Source organism: Scophthalmus maximus, chromosome 12 (assembly GCF_022379125.1).
Source record: "Scophthalmus maximus strain ysfricsl-2021 chromosome 12, ASM2237912v1, whole genome shotgun sequence".
NCBI classification, from domain to species: domain Eukaryota; kingdom Metazoa; phylum Chordata; class Actinopteri; order Pleuronectiformes; family Scophthalmidae; genus Scophthalmus; species Scophthalmus maximus.
Genome location: NC_061526.1, coordinates 6,158,402 through 6,181,067, shown reverse-complemented (window position 1 = coordinate 6,181,067; position 22,666 = coordinate 6,158,402). Strand labels below are relative to the sequence as shown.

Here is a 22,666-nt window from a genome sequence, read left to right as displayed (position 1 = left end):
AGGGGGGTTTACTAACATCTGTGTTCTACAGAGTAGGGACGTGTAAAGATTGCTAAGATTTTGCTATTTTCCTCTCCATTTTTTTCCTCTGCATGCATGTTCATTGTTAGGATTAGATTTTTTATGAATTTGAGTTCGTCTTTATGTTTGATGTTTCATACTCTGTTCCTGAAGAGGGCCGACCGAGAAATATCTACTGTAAAGGAGATAAAGACGGAGCTAATGAGGTCTCACACCGCAAAGTATGTGGCTGCTGTAGTGAACACAGATGGGACCAGGATGCTTGGGAGAGTTGTTGGAGGAAACAAATGACCTTGGATTGTGCTTTAAAAAAGCATTCGGAAAATCTATTAGAAAATGGCTCAAGCCGAAGAGATTGAAACAAATCGTGCTTCTGAGATCGTAAAACCAGCGATTGCTTGTTAACAAAATTGCACATTCACAGACAAAATAATTGAACTTTGACATTTTTAAATCACCTCAGTAGTTGGGAGACTGTTTCTAAGTGCAGGAGACGAGACTGACGCATCCCTAGCAGCTGGGACTTAACTCTGTTGTAACCCTGTTAGAAAACTGGATCCACTGTCCAGTTTTCTAACAGGTCGAAGCATATTTGAGTGACGGTTCAGCCTCTCATGAGGCTATAGAGCAAACGCACTCGCCGCCATGACCTCTGAACTGTCGGTGTGCATATTTCTACTCTGACTGGCAAACCTGTCAACGCTTCCCCAGGGATATGCGATAGTCGGAATTTAAAAAAAAAAAAGAGGCTCGGGGTTATCGATACACGGTGACAGGGAACGGGAGGGATGAGTTGGAGCACACCCTCTGAAAATGATCTGATGAAAGACACGTCAAAGACATTTTAACGAATCACAGCTTTTGCTTTGATTTGGTCATAGGGGTGTTTTCAGTTGGGTTTTCACTGATATTTTATCTCAAACTTTTTCTCAAAAACGACTCTCTTTTTTTTTACCACCACTTTTCAACAAAAGTCGGTTACATCAGGCCAGTCTGCATGTTACGTTGTGTGTCTGTCCGAGTGTTTGTGACATAATGACGAAAGAGGAGGCCTCGGGGTCTTCTAGACATTCAGAGGTCGGAAAATAGGACCCCTGTTTCTGGAAAATATTCAGTATCCATTTCAGAGAGGAGGGCAGGGGTGAGCGGAGTGTGCTGAGAGAAGGAACAGGAGCGGTTGTTAGGTAACGAAGCCAAATAACGTCCGTGCGATTAGAGAAGAAAAAAACAAGAAGACAGAGTGCAGTTCAACCAATGTGGAGGGAGGATTGTACACATCTTGAATTTATTGACTGTTTGTTTAGTTATTTAAGTATTTAGCCTTTACTGTAAAAACAAATATCTCTCGAGCTGCGAATCCACCGTGTCAGCGGACAGGTTAATCTGACTGTGCTGCTTTTTCTCCGGGATTGGAGCAACAATGCAGCCAGCAAGAAGCCCAACGGTACATTTCTATGTTGGCCAAATGAGCGGCGGTGAAACGATTGATCAATAGAGTCGACTGAATCTAAATCAATCGTCAGCCAATTAACCGTGAGTAAGAACCACATTTTTTTGGGTCCCAGCCTCTCAAATATGTGCAGCTGCTCCCTGTTTTATATCAGACAAAAACGAGTTGGGTCAGTTAGTCAAGTAATTTGTTGTTGACGTCACCTTGGAAGACAGGAAATTGTGCAGCCGCATACACAACCAGATATTTGGAAGAAAGTAACGGATAGAAAAGAAGGTGGGGCCCGTGAAAATAAAGTTAAAGGAGTTAGTTTCCAACAGTGACATACTTAGATACATAGAACAAAGCTAATTCGGTAAAAAATAAGTCGAGGAAATGTTGAAATATCGCTTTCAAAGCCCGCAGTTTCTTTTCCTGCAAACACAAGTACCGTTAATGTCAACACTGACAGGCGGAGCAGCTCAGTCTAAGCGATCAGTGGGGAAAATGAAAACACGGTCCCAAGAATATTTGAGTTTGATGGACGGCATTATAAAAGAAGAGAACGGAGGTATATTTCTGTTTCTATTCAATATGAAGAGGCCCAGAGGAGCAGAGCCCGAGACTAACGCATTTCTTCCTTTCTAAACCCAAAACACAGTCAGACACACACACACTCAGACACACAGCCATGTTGAGTCTATTGTGTCAATCACCGTGACAGTGTCTGAATCATTTTCCAAATAAGCCCTGAGCGTTTGGGCATGGTAAGCACCCAGTAAATCTGTGTGTTTGTGTGTGTGTGTGTGTGCGTGTGTGTTTGGTCACACATACAATATGATTTCTTGGAATGTAAGTAAAAGGGACGTTATGGGCCAACGTAGGAGTCGAGAGTTACATTAAGATATCTGCTTACAGCAAAAATTACATTCGCAAAAATATCGACGTCTATGTTTTGGAAAACTAAAGGGAAGAAGGGAAATCTCAGGTAGCAGTGGCTTTTCCAAAACCAACGCGAATCTTTCATGCACTCAGGGAATTTTAAAAAAAGGTTGAACCCATGTAAATATGTAGAAATACATTTCCTTTGTGCTCATGTGAACATCACAAGTAAAGGTTAAGTCAAATGGCTGCTCTCCTCCCAACCACGGATCTTGTTTTGAGACAAAAAGAAACCTGCGTCATGTCGAAGGGATGCTTTCCTGTCCTGATTTGCCATGTCACAGATTCATGAGGTGCGATTTACGGCGATGACCGTGACCCACATCCCACTGCAGACGGAGAAACGTTAAATCTGCCGTCTAAGTGTCTGTGGACGTTCCTGTCTGGCCCTCGGTCTTATCAGGGCTTTTTTGGACTGTGTAGGTGAAGCAGGCCCGTCTGCTCCTTTCTACTCTCTCACCCATCCCTGCCGCAGACCCTCTGATACTGAGGAGGAGGAGAAGGGGCCGAATAGAGGGAAGAAGCAGACGGGCTGAGGGGGAGGAAATGATTAAGGGTGATATGGTGGGAAGAGACAGTTGCACAGACAGGAAACAGAGTCTTTCCTTATCATCTTATCACAACTGGGTCCAGCCTTTGGGAGCAGATCAAAGAGATGCACCTTGCTTTCATTTGTCTGCGGAGGGCCCTCGTTTGCTGAATTTACAGCCGTTTCTTTCTCCCCACTCCTCTGTCCTCTTGCGCTTTAGAGTTTAACTCGAATTTCTCAAAAGCCCATGGTGAGAATTTACCGGCCCCTGTGACCCGCCAGAAGAATAAAAGAAAAGAAAAAATCGCTTCGGTGAGCAAATTTGTTTTCTAGAAATGAAAATCGCTCCGCTGCCGACAACATTTTCCAGCACTCAGGTGATGGATGGTGTTCATTTCCCACCTTAATTTGCAGAGCTCTACGGTACATCTCATTACTGCTCACTCAGACAGACGGAGGCTCTGACTCTCAAACATTGAGTGTATGTGTGTGCCTACAAGTGTGTGTGTGTGTGTGTGTGTGTGTGTGTGTGTGTGTGTGTGTGTGTGTGTGAACGTACAGGATGTCTATAGTTCATCACCACAGGCTAAATATAAGCAACCCACACAGGCCTCGTTTTAATCTAATAGACAATGTTTTGAAAAACAATACTGCATATAATGGCTGTAATGCGTCAAAGCTGATGACGCCGACGTTCCGCTGCCTGTGAGGCGGCTGGGGGGGGGGGGGGGGGGGGGGGGGGAGAGGGATCTGCGGCTCTGGAGGAGAGCATAATGGAAAGGCATAGAAATTGTGAGAAATGGGGGGGAAAAAATAGCGCTGACCCACTGGAATGAGACGAGGGGCCTCACACAAGCCCCAAGCCCACGCAATATTTGTTTCGCTTATTGTGGTCTGGCAAAGCTCAATAAAGCTAAGGCATGGCCTCGCGTAAGAGTCTTACGAAGTGTGACTGACAAGTGACCACCTTGTGTGAAACATCGGCTTGGACTACACACTGGACAAATACTGGCTCTAATTCAGATTTAGAAGAAAAAAACACCCTCCTTGCGGCTTTTACTCAAAAAGCTGCGTAATTCCTAAACTATCCAGCAAAATGTGTGAGAAACATAACTTCGACAATGACTATTTAAACGATAGAACTTGTTTACGAGGTTTCGGAGCCACGGATCAAATTCATAATAAAAACTCCTCAAAGTTTCCTGATTGGTCCCGCTTCCATAATGTCGGTCTCAAACGTTTTTAGGTGGATGTTCGCAGGACTAAAATCCAGCAGTGTTCAAGTTTTAGGGTTGAGTTAGACATTTACAGACCTGCTGCACACACACACACACACACACACACACACACACACACACACTATGTCTATAAACGCAAACACACACAGTCAAAGTCTATAATATGAACTCTCTGACTTATATAAGATGAAGGCCATGTAAATACATGCAGCTGCTACATAAACTTCTGTGAGTGAATTTGTGTGTGAATAATGAGCATGAATGTGTGTGTGTGTGTGTGTGTGTGTGTGTGTGTGTGTGTGTGTGTGTGTGTGTGTGTGTGTGTGTGTGTGCTTTCCTGGTGAGCTGGGGACACTGGAACGTCATAGCAGAGGAAAAATACCCACCTGCTATTCCAACAACTTATACGGATTTCAGTCAGAGCAGAAAGATCCGTTTTCATTAAGTGGCTATGTTTTTTAACGCTGGTAAACGACGGTATCGGTTTTGAGTGAATAGCCACCGGTAAGAGACGCGTTCTTCCTCCATCCAGGGATCCCCCCCCCCCCCTTTTTTTTCCTCTGATTCTTCCATCTTTCTCCCACTCCTTTTCTTTCATCATCTCTCTTCACACGCTGCCCATCTGTCTGTGTCTTATGCAACGGAGAGCGTCAGATTGACACAGTGAGGCCGCCAACACCAGTTTAGTGCTCGCCGTTTCTTTGCCAAAGCCTTGTCTGCCTGCCGAGAGCGAGAGGGGTTTTCATATCTGGCAACGCATGACAACCCAGAAGTAAATCTTCAGGATGGAGACGAATGATGAGACAAAAAACTGGGGGGGTGGGGGGTTTTAGCTGGCTATTACCGATTACAGTAATTTCTCTGTGTTTTTATAGCAGACACTCGTATCCAAAGCAAGCTATAATTAGAGCAACAGTGGATATAAATCAAATTCCTGGATCAACAAAGATTACGAGCAACCAATAGAATAAAACGAAAATGGCTGGACGTTTTTACTTGAAAATATTTGGTCACGTAAAAGAGAAATGCAGGCAAAATAAATAAAATGAGCGCTAAAAAGAACAGGAGAAACATTTTGAGAGTGGAGGAAGGCGCAGTTGATGTGAGCTACTTCTGAAAACAGAAAACATGTACTGTACTGTAAGTCACCAATCAGCTCTTTTGTATGACGGTCAGAAAGAGCACTGGGAAAGAACTACAAGGTGAGTGATGTCATCAGTTATCAGGTTATTATAACGTCTGCCACGAGGTTGAGGAGAGACAGATCCCGAAAATTGAGGTGCTGTGAATTGTCACGACTAAGAGCTGCACTCTTAATAAACTCATAATGTGGGACAGTATACCCTCATCGACATCATTTCAAACACAGACTGTGTTGAGGGACTGGATGTCGGAACCTGGATTGCTGAAATACTCATCATCAATCTGTAAAGCTCTGAAAGCTGGTAGCGAATGTTAGATTTTTGTCTTGTTACTTTATCCATCAATCAAATATTAGATGATTATACAAGACAAAAACACTTTCCCGCATTATTGTTTGAGCTACTCCAATTTTTTCTTCACTGGCTGTATCCATATCTATCGCTCATTTGTCGGAATCTGGCAATATTTAAAGCTGAGATGACATCCACAAAAAAGTGAGGATGGCAATACAGTGTGCCGCATCTTAAATCCAACAAAGACAATGTGCTATGGACTGCAACAGGGACAATCACAAGTCACCACAGCTGGCGAACAGCTGGCGAACAGCTGGCAGGGGTTCAGGAGGAGTGGGAATTGGAGCCCAATGGGGAAGTACCTAAAGCCTGTATTCTCTGAAATGACCAGCAGAGGGCGACTCCGCCGGTTGCAAAAAGAAGGCAGTTTCTATAGAAGCCTATGAGAAAATACTTCTCACGTGATTTATAACGTCAGCAAGGAGTTTATGGTGTTAATCGCTTGTTTCAAGTCTTCTCCAATACAGCATGATTATCTTTTTGTGAATTTTTTTGAGTAAATGTAGAGTAAAATAGATGATAAAGCACTGTATGCATTGGAGCATGGACACAGCGTGATTGACGGCTAGTACCGTCCAAGTGGGCGCGCAGCGGACGTGCTCTCAGTCTTACGGCAGTTATGTCACGGTGGGTTTTGCCACTAGACTACTGCTATATACTTGTAGAGCTGTTGGAGTTATGACACCATGAGACAGCGATGCTTTGAGACGTTAATTAAATGGGGGAAAAAAGGTTTTGTCGTTGGTACGTTTACCATCGTTTTGAGAGTGATATCGACAAAAACTGAAACGATCCGTGACCCTACAGGCCTCTGTCTGCCTCAAATAAAAAATCTTGCCAGATCGTCTGACAGCATTGTCTTTGATGGAACTGAATTGTTGCCGTGTCCATGTGGCGTAACAGCTAAAAAATGGATCACGTCACACGGCGATTGGCCAGGTTCGCATTGAGAGTCTTCTGGATGTGAACATCTCTGTCAGAGCGCTCTCTCTGTCATTCTTTACATAAACTACTTCTGTCACATTGAGTGCATATAAATGACTACGGAAATCATGCCTTCAGGGACAGACAGTCCAAAAATGTGTGTACACTTATCGAAACAGACACATTGGAAAGAGGAGTAAAAAAAAAATGTTTCTAAAAGCTGGCCGGGCGTGGTGACGGGGGAGAAAGTTTTTCGTTGAACATCTGAGATAATGGCAGTCGCACATTTACAGGCGGTCTCTGCGGGAAGATAATCAAGAGTGTTGCACTATGTATGAAAACTGACACAAATAATTGTGTAACAGACAAAAAAAAAAAAGAGGACGAAGGGGGGAAATGTCATCCTTGTTTTCTCTCTCACGGACATGAGAGTCAGATGATTGGTTTCAGAAAAGTCTGAGAAATGTTCAGAAACACAGATCTTCCTTATTCAACATCGCAAAAGTGTGTGTGTGTGTGTGTGTGTGTGTGTGTGTGTGTGTGTGTGTGTGAGTGTGTGACGGCCGGTTTCCAAAGCTATGCGACCGCACGACAAGAGTATAACGCCTGCTTTTGAGTGAGGTCTTTCAGAGCAGCTTCTGCCTTTAGACGACACATCACACAACCTGGCTTCTTCAAGCGTGAGGGGAGAGGGGAACGGGCAAAGTGACGTAGTAGCGTAAGACATATGGATTTAACGTGTTTACATTTAGTTTAACACCAAATACAACATTTGCCGAAGCCAAAGTGAAAAAGAAACACGCCTGAATCAGAAATCATTTTGGGACCTGCGCACGCTGACGCTTTGAACCTGCGGTATGATGTATGAGGTGAAAAGAGAGACGGCAGCGGCGGCGGCAGCAGAGAGACAGAGATGAAGAGGAGAACCCTGTCTCTACATGCACGGCTGGTGGAAAAATGTCTTTCTTAATGGATTCCAGCTTTCTGCAGCACTGAAGAGCGGCTGAGAGCAGCCAAGGGAATAAAATATGGCATCATTATTATTATTATACTGCAATTCTCAATTATCCTCTCTCTGGTGACTTTCACTGTCCTCTCGTTTTTTCTTTCTGAAGCAGATGCACACGTTCGCGGATACCGCAGACTCCTACGCACGCACACAAACAACTACTTTTCCATTGAAACCTTAGATATGATACATGGGAGCACAAATATAGAACTTGAGGGCATGAAGAAGAACAAAAATCACAATTTACAAGCTCTCACACACACACACACACACACACACACACACACACACACACACACACACACACACACACACACACACACACACACACACACACACACACACACACACACACACACACACACACACACACACACACACACACACACACACACACACACACACGGCTGCCCTACAGTTCAGTCAGTACATGATGACAGGCGGTTACGCGCTGCGTAGATTAGTGTTAGCAGACCCATCCTTTATATGTCTAATGGAAAGAGACGACAAACACTACTTCCAGTCAGATTCAGAGGGATGATTTAGAAATAATAAGAAAAAAAACCCCTGAGGGATTTGGTGATAAATCACAGACGGCCTGTTTCTTTTTAACACCACTTCCTTGACCATGCAAAGACACGGTGGACGTCAGACTGAATCCATCAGGTGCGGAGTGTTTTCTGGTGGCACCGGGTCGATGTGCCGCGTCTCGGCCTGTGTATCTGCTAGGCTCATTTATCTTTCCGAAAAGAAAAAGAAAAAGAAAAAAAACCCTCTGCTCTGTGTAGACTACACGTAGCTCTCCCATTACTCATGCGTCGCTCAAGTCGGCCCGACAGAAGCCACACTGGAGGGAAATACATTTTTTCGGGGGGGGGCTGTCCTATGTCAGAGAGATATTCGATATTTTGCTTTAATAAGACTTTTAATCTATAAGCGCCCACTTAAGAGCCAGAGCAGCAGAATTCCCTGTCATCTTTGGGTGATTTAGACGAACCACGTCACTTGATAAACAACCCGAAAGATTCTGAGCCTTTTGTGAATCTCGATAAGTTCCCTGCAGAAAGTGTTTTGTTGGTATTGTTGTGGTCTTTAGCGGCTGGGAAGTGGCCAGCAGTCTCCTTATCAGCACTTAACTGAGGAGAGCGGGCCTGAAAATCTGTCCTGAGGGCCAAGCTTTCAGCGCTAAGCCAGGGGGACGCGGTCCAAGGCTGTTAGCTTTGAACGGGGATGAAGTGGAGTGGTAAATCTGCCAAAAGTCAGCTGACCTACCTTTTTTGTCTGGAAAAACCAGGCCGATGTGATAGAACACATGAAAGTGATTTACACTTTCTGATAAACTTTTTACCCGGAACACCTGCTTCATCGTGCAACGGTCCGATCAGAGAGTCGTGTGGCGGCAGCGTGATGCGTAAAAATCATGCCGATGCAGGGACGCAATCTTCAGTCATTCAGTAATTCACACACAAAAGTCTCTGGAGCTTTTTACTAAGAATGATTTAAAAAATGTAAAATATCCAGTGAGCATTTTAAAAGGGGATGAGAGAGGTCAGAAGGTCAGAGGACCAGACTTGTTCGAGCTCAGGCTACATCCCTACTACCGTGTTTGCATTTTAAAACTGAAACTATCTCGTACCAGACGAGGGTTTTTCGCCTCCTATCAGTATTAATCCCCGTCCATACTAACACACCTAAAAATATATATTTCTATCACGGGACCGTTAACGTACATTGGGCGTGTGCGTGCCGGTGTTAACAGGAAGCGGATTATCTCCTCTGGAGTCGGGTTATTTAGCTACAGAAAATACTACAAATTAGAAACAACAATGGTGAAAAAGTAAGAAGCAGGGATTTTCTTCTCTTGAGATGGAACTATGGTTTCCATTTTCGCCCGTCCACACTTCAACAAAGCTCCGGAGTTTTCAATCTAAACCCGGGTGAGCAGCGTCTCCAAACTTTTAGGCGCTCAGAAACTCCAGAACACTGTGGACGGCAGGTGTAAATGTAGCCGCGTAGAAAAAACGAAGTAGTGTGGATGAAGTCGGCGTCGTCTCCCTGGACCCACCTAAATGCTCTGTACTGTAGATTTTGTGATTTTGTAAAAAATATAAATGATCTCTGATTGGACAGCTGCACTTCAATGACCCCTTTGTGTGACAAGCACAGCACCGACGTTGAGCAGATGATGCTGCAAGCAGCCAGACACAAGCGGAGCTATTTGCACAGCTATTAGCGGGGTTTTTTTCATCCAGTACGGCTATGAAGTTCGCATCTGTTTCCTCACTTCAGTGTGCCCAGTCATAACATCTACTTTACATATTTGTCACTCCGCCACGACTTCAGTCAGGTCCTCCTTTTCATCTGACCGCAAAGTAACAGGAATCATTTCATAACACCTGCGGCGTTTCTTAACAAGTTTCCAGACCCCGACGCCGGCTGAATTTTGTTGCCCCGTGTGTTCTCTAAAATAACTTCGGTTTTAAACTCTCGGTGAATCACCGAGCCGAAGACAGATCTGAGGCCTGAGCTGAGTTGTGTGTTTGTGTGTGTGTGTGTTTATACGTGACCAGCCCCTGTACCACCAACACAGCTTTTACAGCTGGGCTGTTTGGACTTGACGGATGAACTGTGCCATATGTCCTGGGTGGATGCTTGTGTGTGTGTATGTGTGTGTGTGTGTGTGTGCATGCGTCTGGGTGTCAGGCAGCTCAAATCAACAAACCATAAACAAGCTGACAATTTGACCCCATGTAACCCCACATAACCCCCAAATCCCTACCTCTACAGCAGCCGTACAACCTGTAATGCTTCTGATTAAACCTGGGGTCATGAAAACAGGCAAAAAAAGGGTGTATTGGGACAAAACCTTATCGGTATCACTGAAGAAATTCATATTTCGCGCCGAAATCCTTGATTTGATCTATGCGTGTTCCATTTTTCCATACCCGTGGGTTTCTGTGTGCCAGCATCTGTGTGTGTGTGTGTGTGTGTGAGTGTGTTTGTGATCGCTCACTCTCAAAGGTATTTTCACTGGAAACTCCTGAGTGATAGGTGGCGAGCGGCTTACCCCCTCGCTATCTGCGGTGTGTAATTTAGAGGAAGCAGGAGCGGCAGCAGTAAAGCCATGCAGGGGCCTTATTAACGTCAACCTTGCTCCCTGCAAACATGACAGGCTGCGGACTAACCGACGCACAGAAACACACACACATACAGATTCTGTGCAGTCACACACGTCCAAAGCAAAAGCAAGCTAGAGGGTTAAGATGCAGAGACATCGAGAAAGGCGAGCAAACTCTGATGTATTCACACATATGCAGGTACTTCTGGGAAATCGCAGACTGACGCAAATGCTTCACTGGGATCAACGTTAGAGCCACTTTCACTTGATCTTAAGGTCTGACTCACCGCCGCCCTCTGGAAGGCTCCCTTCGTGTAGGTGCCCCCTCCTCTGTAGTTGATGGCCGGGATCTCCTTGTTGAACAGGGAACACTTGTGCTGGTCGGACTTGGGCGCCGAGATGTGGTCCACCCGGGTCACCACGTGGGTCTTGGAGGAGAAGGTGACCAGCGCCACGCGCGTGTTCTCCGGCGCCACGGGGAAGTCGGACAGCATCTTGCGGATGAACCGCAGCTCGCTCAGGAAGTTGTTGGCCCCCACGCTGGACGACTCGTCCACCAGGAAGACCAGGTCCAGGCAGAAGCTTTTCTCGCGCAGCTCGCGCACGTTGCGCTTGAAAGCCTGGCCGAGGCGCTCAACTTTGCTCTCCACGCTCTCTGACAGGTTGCCGGCAGATGAGGAGGAGGAGGTTAGGGGGGACATTTGCCGGGACCGGCGCGACTGCGTCTGGGACTGTTGCGTGGCAGGCCATGCCGTGGTCCATACATCCAGCAAGCACAGGACTAGAAGACAAGAAGTCCACGATAGAGTTAAAGAGTACCTTTGAGGAATCATGGTGACAGTCAGCACAACACCGGCACTGAAGGACTTTGTTGAAATAAAAAATAAAAAGGAAATCACGAGGATGCTCAGGAGAAGTTCAGAGGGAATGCGTCTCTTATGCCCGCATCGGTGACCAGAGACGTAGCAGACGGCAAGAGTCCAGTGCAGAGTTCCTCAAAAGCATTGCTGGGTTAAGAGGAGGATTCTTCTGCTGTCAGTCAGAGTGAGCCTGCTTCTGCTTCTCTTCCTGCCCAGAGGAAGAAAAACTATGGTCCCGTCTGGAAAAATGTGGAAAAAACGTTTTGTCTTGCTCACAAGGTATCTATCTGCTTCCCCTGTACTTTTCTACAGAAGGAAAACTTGACAGCATATCTGACTTTCCCTTTTGGCAAAGGTCGGTATGTGTAGTCATTTAAGAGTCTATAAAAAAATCAACGTGTCCTCTTGCCTGCCTCTCTTTCAGTTTGTGCATCAGATCCAAAACCCCCCCACAAGTCCTCTTTCAGTCCTCTCCAGTCCCTGTGTGCTGCCCCTCAGGCTCCTGTTCGCCTGTGTGACGCTCCTGCCTGCACCGTCGGCCAAGCTCCGAATGCTTGTTCCCCTCTTCTCCCCAAATCATTTCAAAAACACACATCGAGGAGGAGGAGGGAGGAAGAGGAGGAGGGAGGGAGGAGGAAAAAAAAGTTGGGAGACAGAGAGGTTGAAGGGAAAAAAGGGGGCAGTCCACTCGTGGCCGTTTAGTCAGTTTTTTCCCCTCTTCATCTCTCCTCCTCCTTTTCTCTCACCTCCCCCTCTCTCCCTATCTCTTTCTGTGCGTCTCTCACCCCCCCTGCACCCCCTCTCCTCTCATCTCTCTCTTTTTCTCCCAGTATCGGTCTACCTCTCTCGCCCCTGACAGCGGAGTGAAGTTCGGTGTCAGTGCAGCAGCGCCTCGCCTGTCAGCCTGTCAACATTCCCAAAGAAAACACCAGCAACAGGCGCCGTGATCAACTCCACATGTGCGCAAGTGCACACTTGACGTGCACGGGAGATAGATTCGGGGGGATGAGATCAAAGAATGGACTGGTGGGATGACGGTGAGCAGAGGCCAAGGAGATTAATCAGATTAAAAACTCCGACAGGATTAAGGAAATGATATCAGATGGATGTTTGGAGCTTTGGGGAAAGATCTGCGTCTGCTCTGGATACGTGCTTTGTCAAATCATCAGTCTTTCAGCAGCTATCCCCACCCTCTCTCTCTCTCTCTCTCTCTCTCTCTCTCTCTCTCTCTCTCTCTCTCTCTCTCTCTCTCTCTCTCTCTCTCTCTCTCTCTCTCTCTCTCTCTCTCTCTCTCTCTCTCTCTCTCTCTCTCTCTCTCTCTCTCTCTCTCTCTCTCTCTCTCTCTCTCTCTCTCTCTCTGTGTATCTTTTTGAAGAAATAAAAACGAGGTAGAGGGAAGAGCTGTCCTTCTCGCTCTCTGAATTTGTCTTTCTTCTTGCACCACAGGGATTCTCTCTCTCATACTCACACTGCAATGTTTCTTCTACATCTCTTCAGTCTCTTATAGTCTCTCTCTCTTATTCGGCTGCCATTTTTTTCTTCTGTGATTTTATCTGTAACCAAAACAAAGGCAGCCGGTGTTACAGAGGCACTGTGCGCCCATTAAACCAACGGCCTGAGATTTACAGCTAAGAGCTGCGTAGAGACTCGTGGAGGAGAAGAGAAAAGAAAAGAGAGAGAACAGGAGTGGAGGAGCAGGGAGAAAGAGAGAGACGGACACGGTACATGACCAAAAGTCTGTGGGCATCCTAACACCCATCTCATACCAAAACCATGGGCTTTAATCTGCTGAAATGAGAGCCTCTGCTCTTATTGGGAAGGCTTTCCACAGCAGCAACTTTTATTCTCCAACCTTATGTTTTTAATTTGACCTGTGACATGTCAGAGAATGTCATCCGAAATAGCCCGGAGACCATGGCGGTGTCTATAGTCAAGAATTAAAAGAAATTCAATGTAGAATCTCATTCGATAAAGACATGTGGCAACTCCTCACAAGTGAGCAGCTGAAACCAATAAATATTTGGTGTTTTGGCTCAGAAAAATTACGTAAATAATGAATTTATAATCAAAATAGCTATCAATTAATTGGCTGAGTGTTTAAGCGCCAAGCAGAGATAAGGGGTCAAGACTGAACCTAATAAAAAAGTCTGTAGAAATAGAAAAGCAAAAAGAGAAAGTGAAGAAATAAGACAGAGGGCGTGTGTGTGTGTGTGTGTGCGTGTGTGCACGTGTTTATTAGTCTTCATAAGCCAGGATTTCTCTAGCTCTCACTTAACGGCACTGGAAACTTCGGCGGCAGAGAAAGTGGAAATAGAGAGCAGATAAACCAGCTGAGACACAAACACAAACATACAGAGACTGGAACACACACACACACACACACACACACACACACACACACACACACACACACACACACACACACACACACACACACACAGATCTACACACAGATAGTCACATACACACACAAACTCACACATGGCAAAAGGGGGATGAGCACAGCTGTGACTTCCGGCTTTTTGGCACTGGAGAACCCTCACCAGACTTTCCTGGGGGTCCCAAGGGAGACAGGGGGTTGGTGGATAGAGAGGAGACATCGCAGTGTGTGTGTGTGTGTGTGTGTGTGTGTGTGTGTGTGTAGTGAATTTTCCACACTTTCTAACACCTCCAATTTCCATAACAAACTGGGTCAAAGTAAAGACACTGAAAAGACTTTCTCATATTTCCTTCATCTCTTAAATCAAAAGTGGAAACTCTTCTTCTTTTTTTTTCTCGTACTCCTCTCGGGTGAAATGTGCGGCGAGGCGACACAATGGGCAACAAATTAGAGTCGGCTAAATAAGCATCTAAACCGTTTAAAGTCCAAATAAAGCAGTGGAAATTGTCGTAGTTGGCGACATGTAAAATTAAACAGAAATACAAAAAGACAGAACAAATGAGCAGACGTGCTCATTTAGTCTGCCACAGATTAAATTTAATGTCTGCCTTCCTGAAATCCCAGACAATTTTAGGCGCTTTTTTTAGACCCACACTTTTCGAAAAACAAAAATTAAGACATTTGGCGGATTGGTAGGGAACACGCAAACGCGAGGACGGCGATGGATGTGTGCAAAGTGCGTCGCACGCTAGAGTTACAAATGCGCCGAACACCAAACGAAACAAAACACAAAGCAAAACGGCAGATTGAGTGTGACTAAGTATCTGCAGAGGTCGAAGTATGCATGAAGAGAAGATTGCAGATTGCAAAATCAAAGCTCAGAATACGTTTTCCTGTGGTTAGAGCTCTGACACGCAACCACACATACACAGACAGAAGAGAAATCACAATCTGGTTAGTGACAGTGGCTAAAATGCTGGATTCACTTCATCGTATATCAGAATTTAGATTTAAAAAATTTAATAGTCTGTGTTTTTTGTGATAGTAAAGTGTATTTTTTTTTATCAGTAGGAGGTATTAAAAAGTCTACAAAAGTCTTTATCTATGCTCAAAAAGTGTGCAGACGACATCAGAGAGATTGTATTGCTGAGGCGGTTTACTGTACATATTGTATAGTCTATTCTCCCTCATAATCCCTCTGATTACGGTGGATTAATTTTGGTGAACGAGTGATTTTAGAGGTGAAAGAATAAGGCAATTCATCTGCAACGAGAAATTCATGAGTAGGAAGAACTGAACTCTTTGGATACTCACTTCTGCTTTCCTTCTCATTTCTTCTTCTTCTTCTTCTTCTTCTGCAAAAGCAAAAAGAGTTGAATTAAACGTGTCATTCATCGACCAACATGCACCCACCTGTTTCTCTCACCTGTCTGTAACACCTCCTGAGAGCAGACACAGCGGCTACAGGTGACAGCGTCTTCCTCATAATTCTTGGCATTTTCATTTAAATTTTTTTTTTAGGCCTGAAGGATTTTGGCAGCAACATTTTAGCAGGAGTATATAAACCTTTTCCAAAAAAACATTCCTTTCCCGGCCTCACAGTTTGATCTCAAACTGCGAGGCCGCTTAAATATTTCCCCTCTTCGAGCACCAGAAGGAGAAAACGTTGAACTGAAATACACGTGTAAGAAACCTCTGCATCCTGTGGGTTTTTTCGTATATGTGGCCTCTGACGTGAGCACCATACGACAGATTATTACGGCGCATGTGTCGTGGACTTTTGTGCTTCATTTTGCTTGCTTGTTGATACGCTGCAAAAATGAATTCTTAAAAATTGACCATCGAGGGACCATTTATGACATGGCATCGTGCAGATTGACAACAAATCATTCATACTGTGTTTTTCAGCTCCAGTGGGAGGATCTGCAGCGAAAAAATAGATTTTTGGACAGAGACAAACTTGGAAATTTGTAGACGTCACCTGGGTTTCTAGAAGTTTAACTATTTTATGTGATTTTAATGGATTTGCTGTAACTCTGTACTAGAAAAACAAACGAACAGGTTAATCAAATATGGAGTGTATATCGAGAGGACTACATTTCCCATGAGCACTTGCATGAAAAGTCCACAGGTGCGTTCGATTTAATTACACGCGTTTCCCTTGTTGTCACACATTTGCCCCAGATTAATGCAAAAGCCTTATTCGAGAATGTTAAACGAGAATTATGGAGAAGCAGTTCTTAGCTAACGTATAAAAGCAGAAGAGTAGTTGTGGACTGAAAAGGGAAACTCTTTCTAAATGTATGCGACGCGAAAGTCGTCGAGCGATTAAAACGACCAAAATGAGCTCTGAGATACTGTAAAGATTCTTTTTTTTGAAAAAGCCTCTCTAACTGTTTACTGTGTCAGTAAAATGTGGTTTTTTTAAAAAAAATAAAATCATAGAAGCCCACTCACCGGTTAACCGCCAGCTGTCCTCGCGAGAGCTGAATCAGCGCAAACGTCGTCACGCAGCACAACAGGAGAGTTGTGTCGCAGCGTCATCTTCAGGCGACTCCGCGTCATTACAACGTGAATATATGATGGGACTGCGGTGACACGCGGTGGCCGCTAGATGGTGCACTGGTGTAGGTGAAGTGTCAAGTGAGCTTTTAATATAACAAATAAAAGATAGAGAATAAAAATGTATTTATTTACCACTGAAATACTAATACCATTTTGGATTAATGCTGAATTAATACAAAATAATAATACTGAATTTACAAGGATTCAACATTATATTTAGCAATAGTACAGTATCAGGAGGGATGAAATGGTTCTTATCCGGCATCTGTTTATTTAAATAAATCAGAATGGGTTGTTTTTTTTATTCAAAAAAGTCTTAAAAATAAATAAAAATGTAAAAGCTGGCTCTATCTTTTTTTTTATGTTTTTGAAAGTGCAAGCCTTTCACTGCAGTCAGTTTCAACATCTCATCCGAGTCAATTGATGGCATTTGATAGTCACAACGTTTCACAAACCGTGACTGTTCTAATAAGAAGAGTGAACGGTTTCCAGTAATGCACTGTGGGTTTCCATGTGGCTGTCTGTGTGCATCATCGTCTGGGGGGGGGGGGCACGTACAGTAAAAGGGAGTGTGCCAGAGGGTGGAAGTAAAAGGCCAATATCACATGACAGCAGCCCCCGTCTGCAGAACAAGCAGACGTCACGTTTTTTTTGCTCTGGTTGCTAGTTTTATAAATCAGCTCAGCAGCTGTCAAAGCAGTGAGGGTGAGCGCCCTGCGTGTCTGTTGCGGTGGCCCCCCCATTTCCTGCTGTCTCACATGGTTCCCTGCAGAGTCGCTTATCTACTGTAGCGGGGGTATGGAAGTTCCTAAAATACAAAAAAAATATTACAGTAGAGACATGAGAGTGTAGGGGCAGCCCAGGGTACATATCAGGTACCTCAGAGCCATTGCTAGTGTCTGATGTTTGTAAAGAACGATCCAAATTTTTGACATGTGCGTATTAGATCTAATTATCTCGGAGCTATTTGGATCTGATCCTCGTTTATTAATTCTCTTTAATCAAAGCAGGATGATCTGATCCTTTTAGTGATTTGGGATGTTGCCGCCACCTGACAAAGCTGCAGACACGGAGAGACGTTACTGTTCATTTCGGATTGTGTTTGTGGGGGACCTGGTAAAGACACGTCCCAAAAGGAACTCTTCTTTTAGCTCCGCGTTTGGTCCCCACACACCTGTGAGGGAAACATCTGGGTGGGTCTTTAGCTCTTTTTGCAGCTAAATGCCCAAAACACCTTTGTAGAGCATACATACAAGATTATCAGAGCTTTTTGTAAAGCCCCCTGAAAGGAAAACAGAAGTGTGAGCGTCGTTGTTGGTGTGTAAAACACAGAAGGGGAACTGTGTCACTAGAACATTAGTGTTTTTTTAAAAGCTCGTCACTCCCTGTCCTCACATCACTGACTCATCGTCACACTCAAATGGAGAGAAGAGTAAATCCATGGGCCTTCTCATTCTCATTTTTCACGATTTTATACCTTTATTATTACTTTGACGCATTTTACTGATCAATTGTTCGTCTCTAATAGCGCAAACAATGTTGCAGGCTGCAAATCAAACTGTCTGCTCCAGTTTTTCTGTTTTTCTGGACTAGGGGTCTGTGATTGGAGAAGCACATCACTCAGCTGCACACTGCTGAATTTTGCACAAGGAATGTCACGCAACTATTTTGCCCTCTGGTGACGGATGAAGTGAAGACCGGATTTGATATGGTGATTTTGGAAAAAGACGGATTTTGTCCACATCACATTTCTGTTGTTTGCCTCAACCAACAGCAACAACAACATGTGGTCTGAATAAAGACACATTCTTAGGATCAACACAACGCATATATCAAGAAGAACCAGTTCAGCCCCAGTCACCTGAGTCATTCGTGACATCGTTACAGAATGTGCAAGCGAACATTTCCCAGCACGGACCTGCACCCTTTACACTTATTCAGAGATGCCCTGAGAAAAATGCAATCAAACTAGAGACGTTTCCTGATTTAGTTTCACTCATTTGATTCTCGTATGCAGGTCTCAACGTGCCCATAAAGGATCTTGACTAGATACGTTTGCACATTCAATATGGTACAGCTTCTCTGCATTTTGTACCCTTTTGTTCTACTCACATGCCTTCCACCACTTTGGTCCCTGCTTGCAGAGAGCAAGATTTGTGCAAAAGGAGCATCACACGTGCATTAAAGATTCACACTGTACTCGCTGTGAATGGGGGTTTTCCTAAGCACAGTTAAACCAATGGGTCTTTGTATGGGATCCGTGTTGAACATGAACCCGTTGATTACAACTTTAAATCCATTTTATGTTGCCTTTTTTCTTCTTCTTCCTCATTAATAAACCTCCCTGTCAGACATGCACAATACACGTACAATCATGCTTGGCACAGAGTCGGACTGCAGCTCGTGCAGGGTGTGTGTGTGTGTGTGTGTGTGTGTGTGCTGCAGCACGACCATGCAGAATATCAATATGTCTGCATGATCAGTGTGCAGTCTGCTTCTAGTTTGTCAGTGTCGCCCGTGTATGAATTTATGTCTGTGTGTGTGTTTGTAAGAAGTAAAGCCGTGTGAGATGTCAGTGGTAAAACGAACGGTTTGATGTTTAGCTGAGACTATTTATAGCCCTATAGGGCTGCACTCACGCGCTGCATAAATATTTCATAAGTCTGACCAACCTGCAAGAAAAGTGACGTCCCTGATGCAGAAAATCTCCCGCACGCCCTTCAGCAAATGCATCGACCTTTACTGAATAACCTCACACATTCGCCATCTGTAGTGTGGCATCGCCCTGATCTGGTCTTCCTCTTGAATAACAAGCAGTGCTGAGGGTTTTTCTTTTTATAGCCAACAAGGTCATAATCAATATACTCGATTCAATTCAATATAAATTTTCACGACAACTACAGTCTTCCTGACAAGTTGCAGTCAATTAAACTGTGCATCGTGTCATATGTCCTTTTTCAAAAATTGCGCAACGTCCATAAAAGATCCAACCAGGGAGCTCTTTTCCTAAACATCGCCCCGAGTACGCCATCAATCATGATGCGGCAATCAACGACCAGAACCAATTAAAAAATATGCAAAATGCGGAGATATTTGCGCTGACATCGGCAATCAGGCACAAAAAAACATGTTCTTTAACCTTTCATTTTTTAATTTTGTGCCCTGCTGCACATCCACGCAGTCCCACGTCTGGGAGCTGACGTAAATATCATAAAGTTCATTGTTTTTGCCCCTAATGGCACAGAGAGACAAGCGCACACACACACACACACACACACACACTTCAGGAGGGCAGCGTAGGTCAGAGATCGAAGGGAGGCATCGTCGTGGGAAAGGTCAACAGAGAGGAAAGGTGTTAGATTCTACACCATCATGCAGTCAGATCATATATGATCACACATGCACACACACTTACTTTTGCCAACACACAGTCGCCCTCAACCCCCGCTTATACTAGATATACTGACTGAAAATAAGAAGCTCAAAAGCTCCATACGCTGAGGAAGACCATGAGATGTGGGCGAAAGCTCACACAAGGCTATACATTTAACCCTGAGTTAAGATCTTCTTTCATCAACGTTCTGTTTCTATAAAGTCAAGAATGACTTGTTGTAGCCCAACATACTTATAGAAATAAAGTCTAAATTCTGTTTATTCATTCCGGCTGTGGTTATTGTTACATATCTTCTTATACATAAACAGCTTCAGTTGTTCTATATATATATATCTTATTTTCTTTTCTTTTACACAAAGTCCCCCTCTATGATTTGATTGAATAAAAAATGCCCCGAGGCACCACGGGACATTTGCAGCCTCTCTTTTTATGTGTGTCGTCATGGAGGCAACTACACGACCAAACGAATTCTTAATAAATCAAATTCCCGCAGAATAGTTGCCACACAGGACAATGAATTTGGGGTCCCTGAGGCTCTGCGGCACCGGGACGGTTTCCTGCTCTGCCCGACTGGTAGTCCAAGTGTTGCTATCTGTACACACACACACACACACACACACACACACACACACACACATATCGTACCATCTGCACACAAAGCAGTGCACAAGTTGCGCTGTCCAAAAACAGCTGGAGAGTTTTCTTTCCGTGTTTGTCTCTCGCTTTGCCATGTTGTTTCTTTGGACGACTCCTCGGGGAGGTGAGGAAGTTTTAGACAACAAAACACAGAAAGAAAGAAATGAAGAGAGAGAGAGAGAGAGAGAGAGAGAGAGAGAGAGAGAGAGAAAAGGGGGAACTGATTCATGGCAATACAGAACAGCTGTTCAGTGAGAGCAAACCAAAAAGAAGAGAGTAAAGGAGTAAACAATGAAAGCGGAAAGGGGGGAGAGAGATTCCGCGAGATCGATGGAGGAAGGAGGTGAGAGAGTGGGAGTGGGAGAAGGAGAGAGGGAGAGAGAGAGAAAGATGAGGAGGTGGTGTCTCGAGGCAGCGTGAACTGGAATCAGCCAGAGTTCTATAAAAAAAAAACTGCCTCGTCCAGTCAGCACTGACAGTCGGAGGGGCTGGACCGAGGGGGGAGAGAGGGAAACGAATATGACACACACACACACACACACACACACACACTGAGGAAAGAAGGACGCACAATCGGAGTAGTTATCTGCGCTCGTGCTCCTCGCTGTGAAAGAGGAAGTTGTGGTTAGTGGGGCCTTTCTTCGAGCAGAACAGAAAGATGCCTGAGATCAACTGAGCTGCTGCCTCAGCTGATCGGGAATGATTGTCACAGACCGCCCCGCCTGTAGGCGCTCACACTTCCGAAGGAAGGATGAAATGGAGCTCTTTTTTTACATGACACGCTCTTGAGCATCCGCCGCTCCACGTCGGGAATATCGATTGTCAGAGAGCCAAAGCAGGGAGAGGCCTCAGGTGTGTCGAGCCGCGGCGCAGTCGGGAGGGCGTGTACAGCTCAGTGTGCCATCACAAACGACACGCGGGCATGTTCGGGCTCGCTCGCGGTTTTCGCGGACGCGCTCGAGGAGGTCAGAGGTCACGAGCGCGGAAGGCGACACTGTGACACTTATTCATCACAGAAGACTGAGGTCGATCCAGTGCCCGGGACTAGTTTGTCAGAAAGGATGTGAACACGTGTGACGTGACAGAAAAAGAGGAAAAAAAACCAGCAACGACACACTGAAGTTCAATTATATACAGTCAAAATAACTGATGAGCCATTGGGGCACGACTCCAACTGTAACACGAAAATAAAATCAGCAGCTTTACTCATTGACAACGACGGCCTCCGACGTCAGAGTTGACATCAGTGACTGAGACTTTCGATCCATTATTAGCTTTGGTGGCATTTCCTGTGTGGCGCCATCCGACCCAACGGACTCCGAAAAGCGCCGCCAGCCTGCGCGCGTATTCAGTTTCACGCTTGAGCGGGAAGACTCCGGCGTCTTTACACGCTGCAGATCACATGACGGGAACACAACGTGGACAATTATTATATTATTACATATATTACATTTGCTAGCTTCTAACTTTCTCTGTCTTTTTTGGGGGAAGCTGATAAACAAAAGCAGACCAGTGAAGTTGGATGTAAACAGGTTGCATGACAGAGAAAAACAACAACAAAAAATGCTGAAAGATGCTAAAACGCTCATTGGAGCTGAGCTGAGCGGAGCTGCAGAGTTGCCTTGGCCGTCTTTGAAATAGATTCAAAAAAAAACCATTGGTGGGTGCAGATTTGAGCAAGTTTCAAGAGTCAGTTTTGTTTTTTTTATCAAGTAAATTTAAATCAACCGACAAAATCGAGTCCTTTGAGTCCAGATGGTGGAGGATGCCATCTATAAGATGTCAAAGGAAAGAAAAAAGTGACCAGTATCAAGTTAAACACGAGAATAACAACAGTTACAAAATCCTCCTCCACCGCTAGATTCATTTTTTTTAAATGTCCCTGTATTTACTTGTGACTCATTCCGTCCGCGGGCTGAAACCAGGTATTACAGTGAATCAGCGTGTTGGGGGGGGGGGGGGGTCGCGATCCCAGCATGTGCTTTTCGAACACATTGTCCCAGTCACTCATATGTTTCTGGGGACACGGTAAACACGCGGCTCGGATTACCATCTCCAACCCTCCTCCTCCTCCTCCTCCTCCTCTGCCGAGGCCTTCAATCCCTTCTTTCTCTTCCACCGCTTG

The 22,666-nt window shown here is 44.9% G+C and overlaps 1 protein-coding gene across 5 annotated transcripts in view; it reads right to left on the bottom strand.

The window, feature by feature from the left end:
- svep1 (sushi, von Willebrand factor type A, EGF and pentraxin domain containing 1) overlaps positions 1-16,467 on the bottom strand; it is an 86,818-nt gene extending 70,351 nt beyond the window's left edge. For 2 of the 5 annotated variants that reach the window (XR_007031740.1, XR_007031741.1), the window contains exon 1: positions 10,994-12,159. Coding sequence is in view for 3 of the 5 variants with exons in the window: in XM_047335904.1 (XP_047191860.1) it covers positions 10,994-11,539 (546 nt within the window). In the remaining 2 variants the exon portion in view is untranslated. Of the gene's footprint in view, positions 1-10,993; positions 12,160-15,260; positions 15,302-16,403 lie in introns of those variants that run through there. The other 3 variants (XM_035613202.2, XM_047335904.1, XM_047335903.1) reach the window with 3 other exon arrangements.
- Between the last annotated feature and the right edge of the window lie 6,199 nt (positions 16,468-22,666).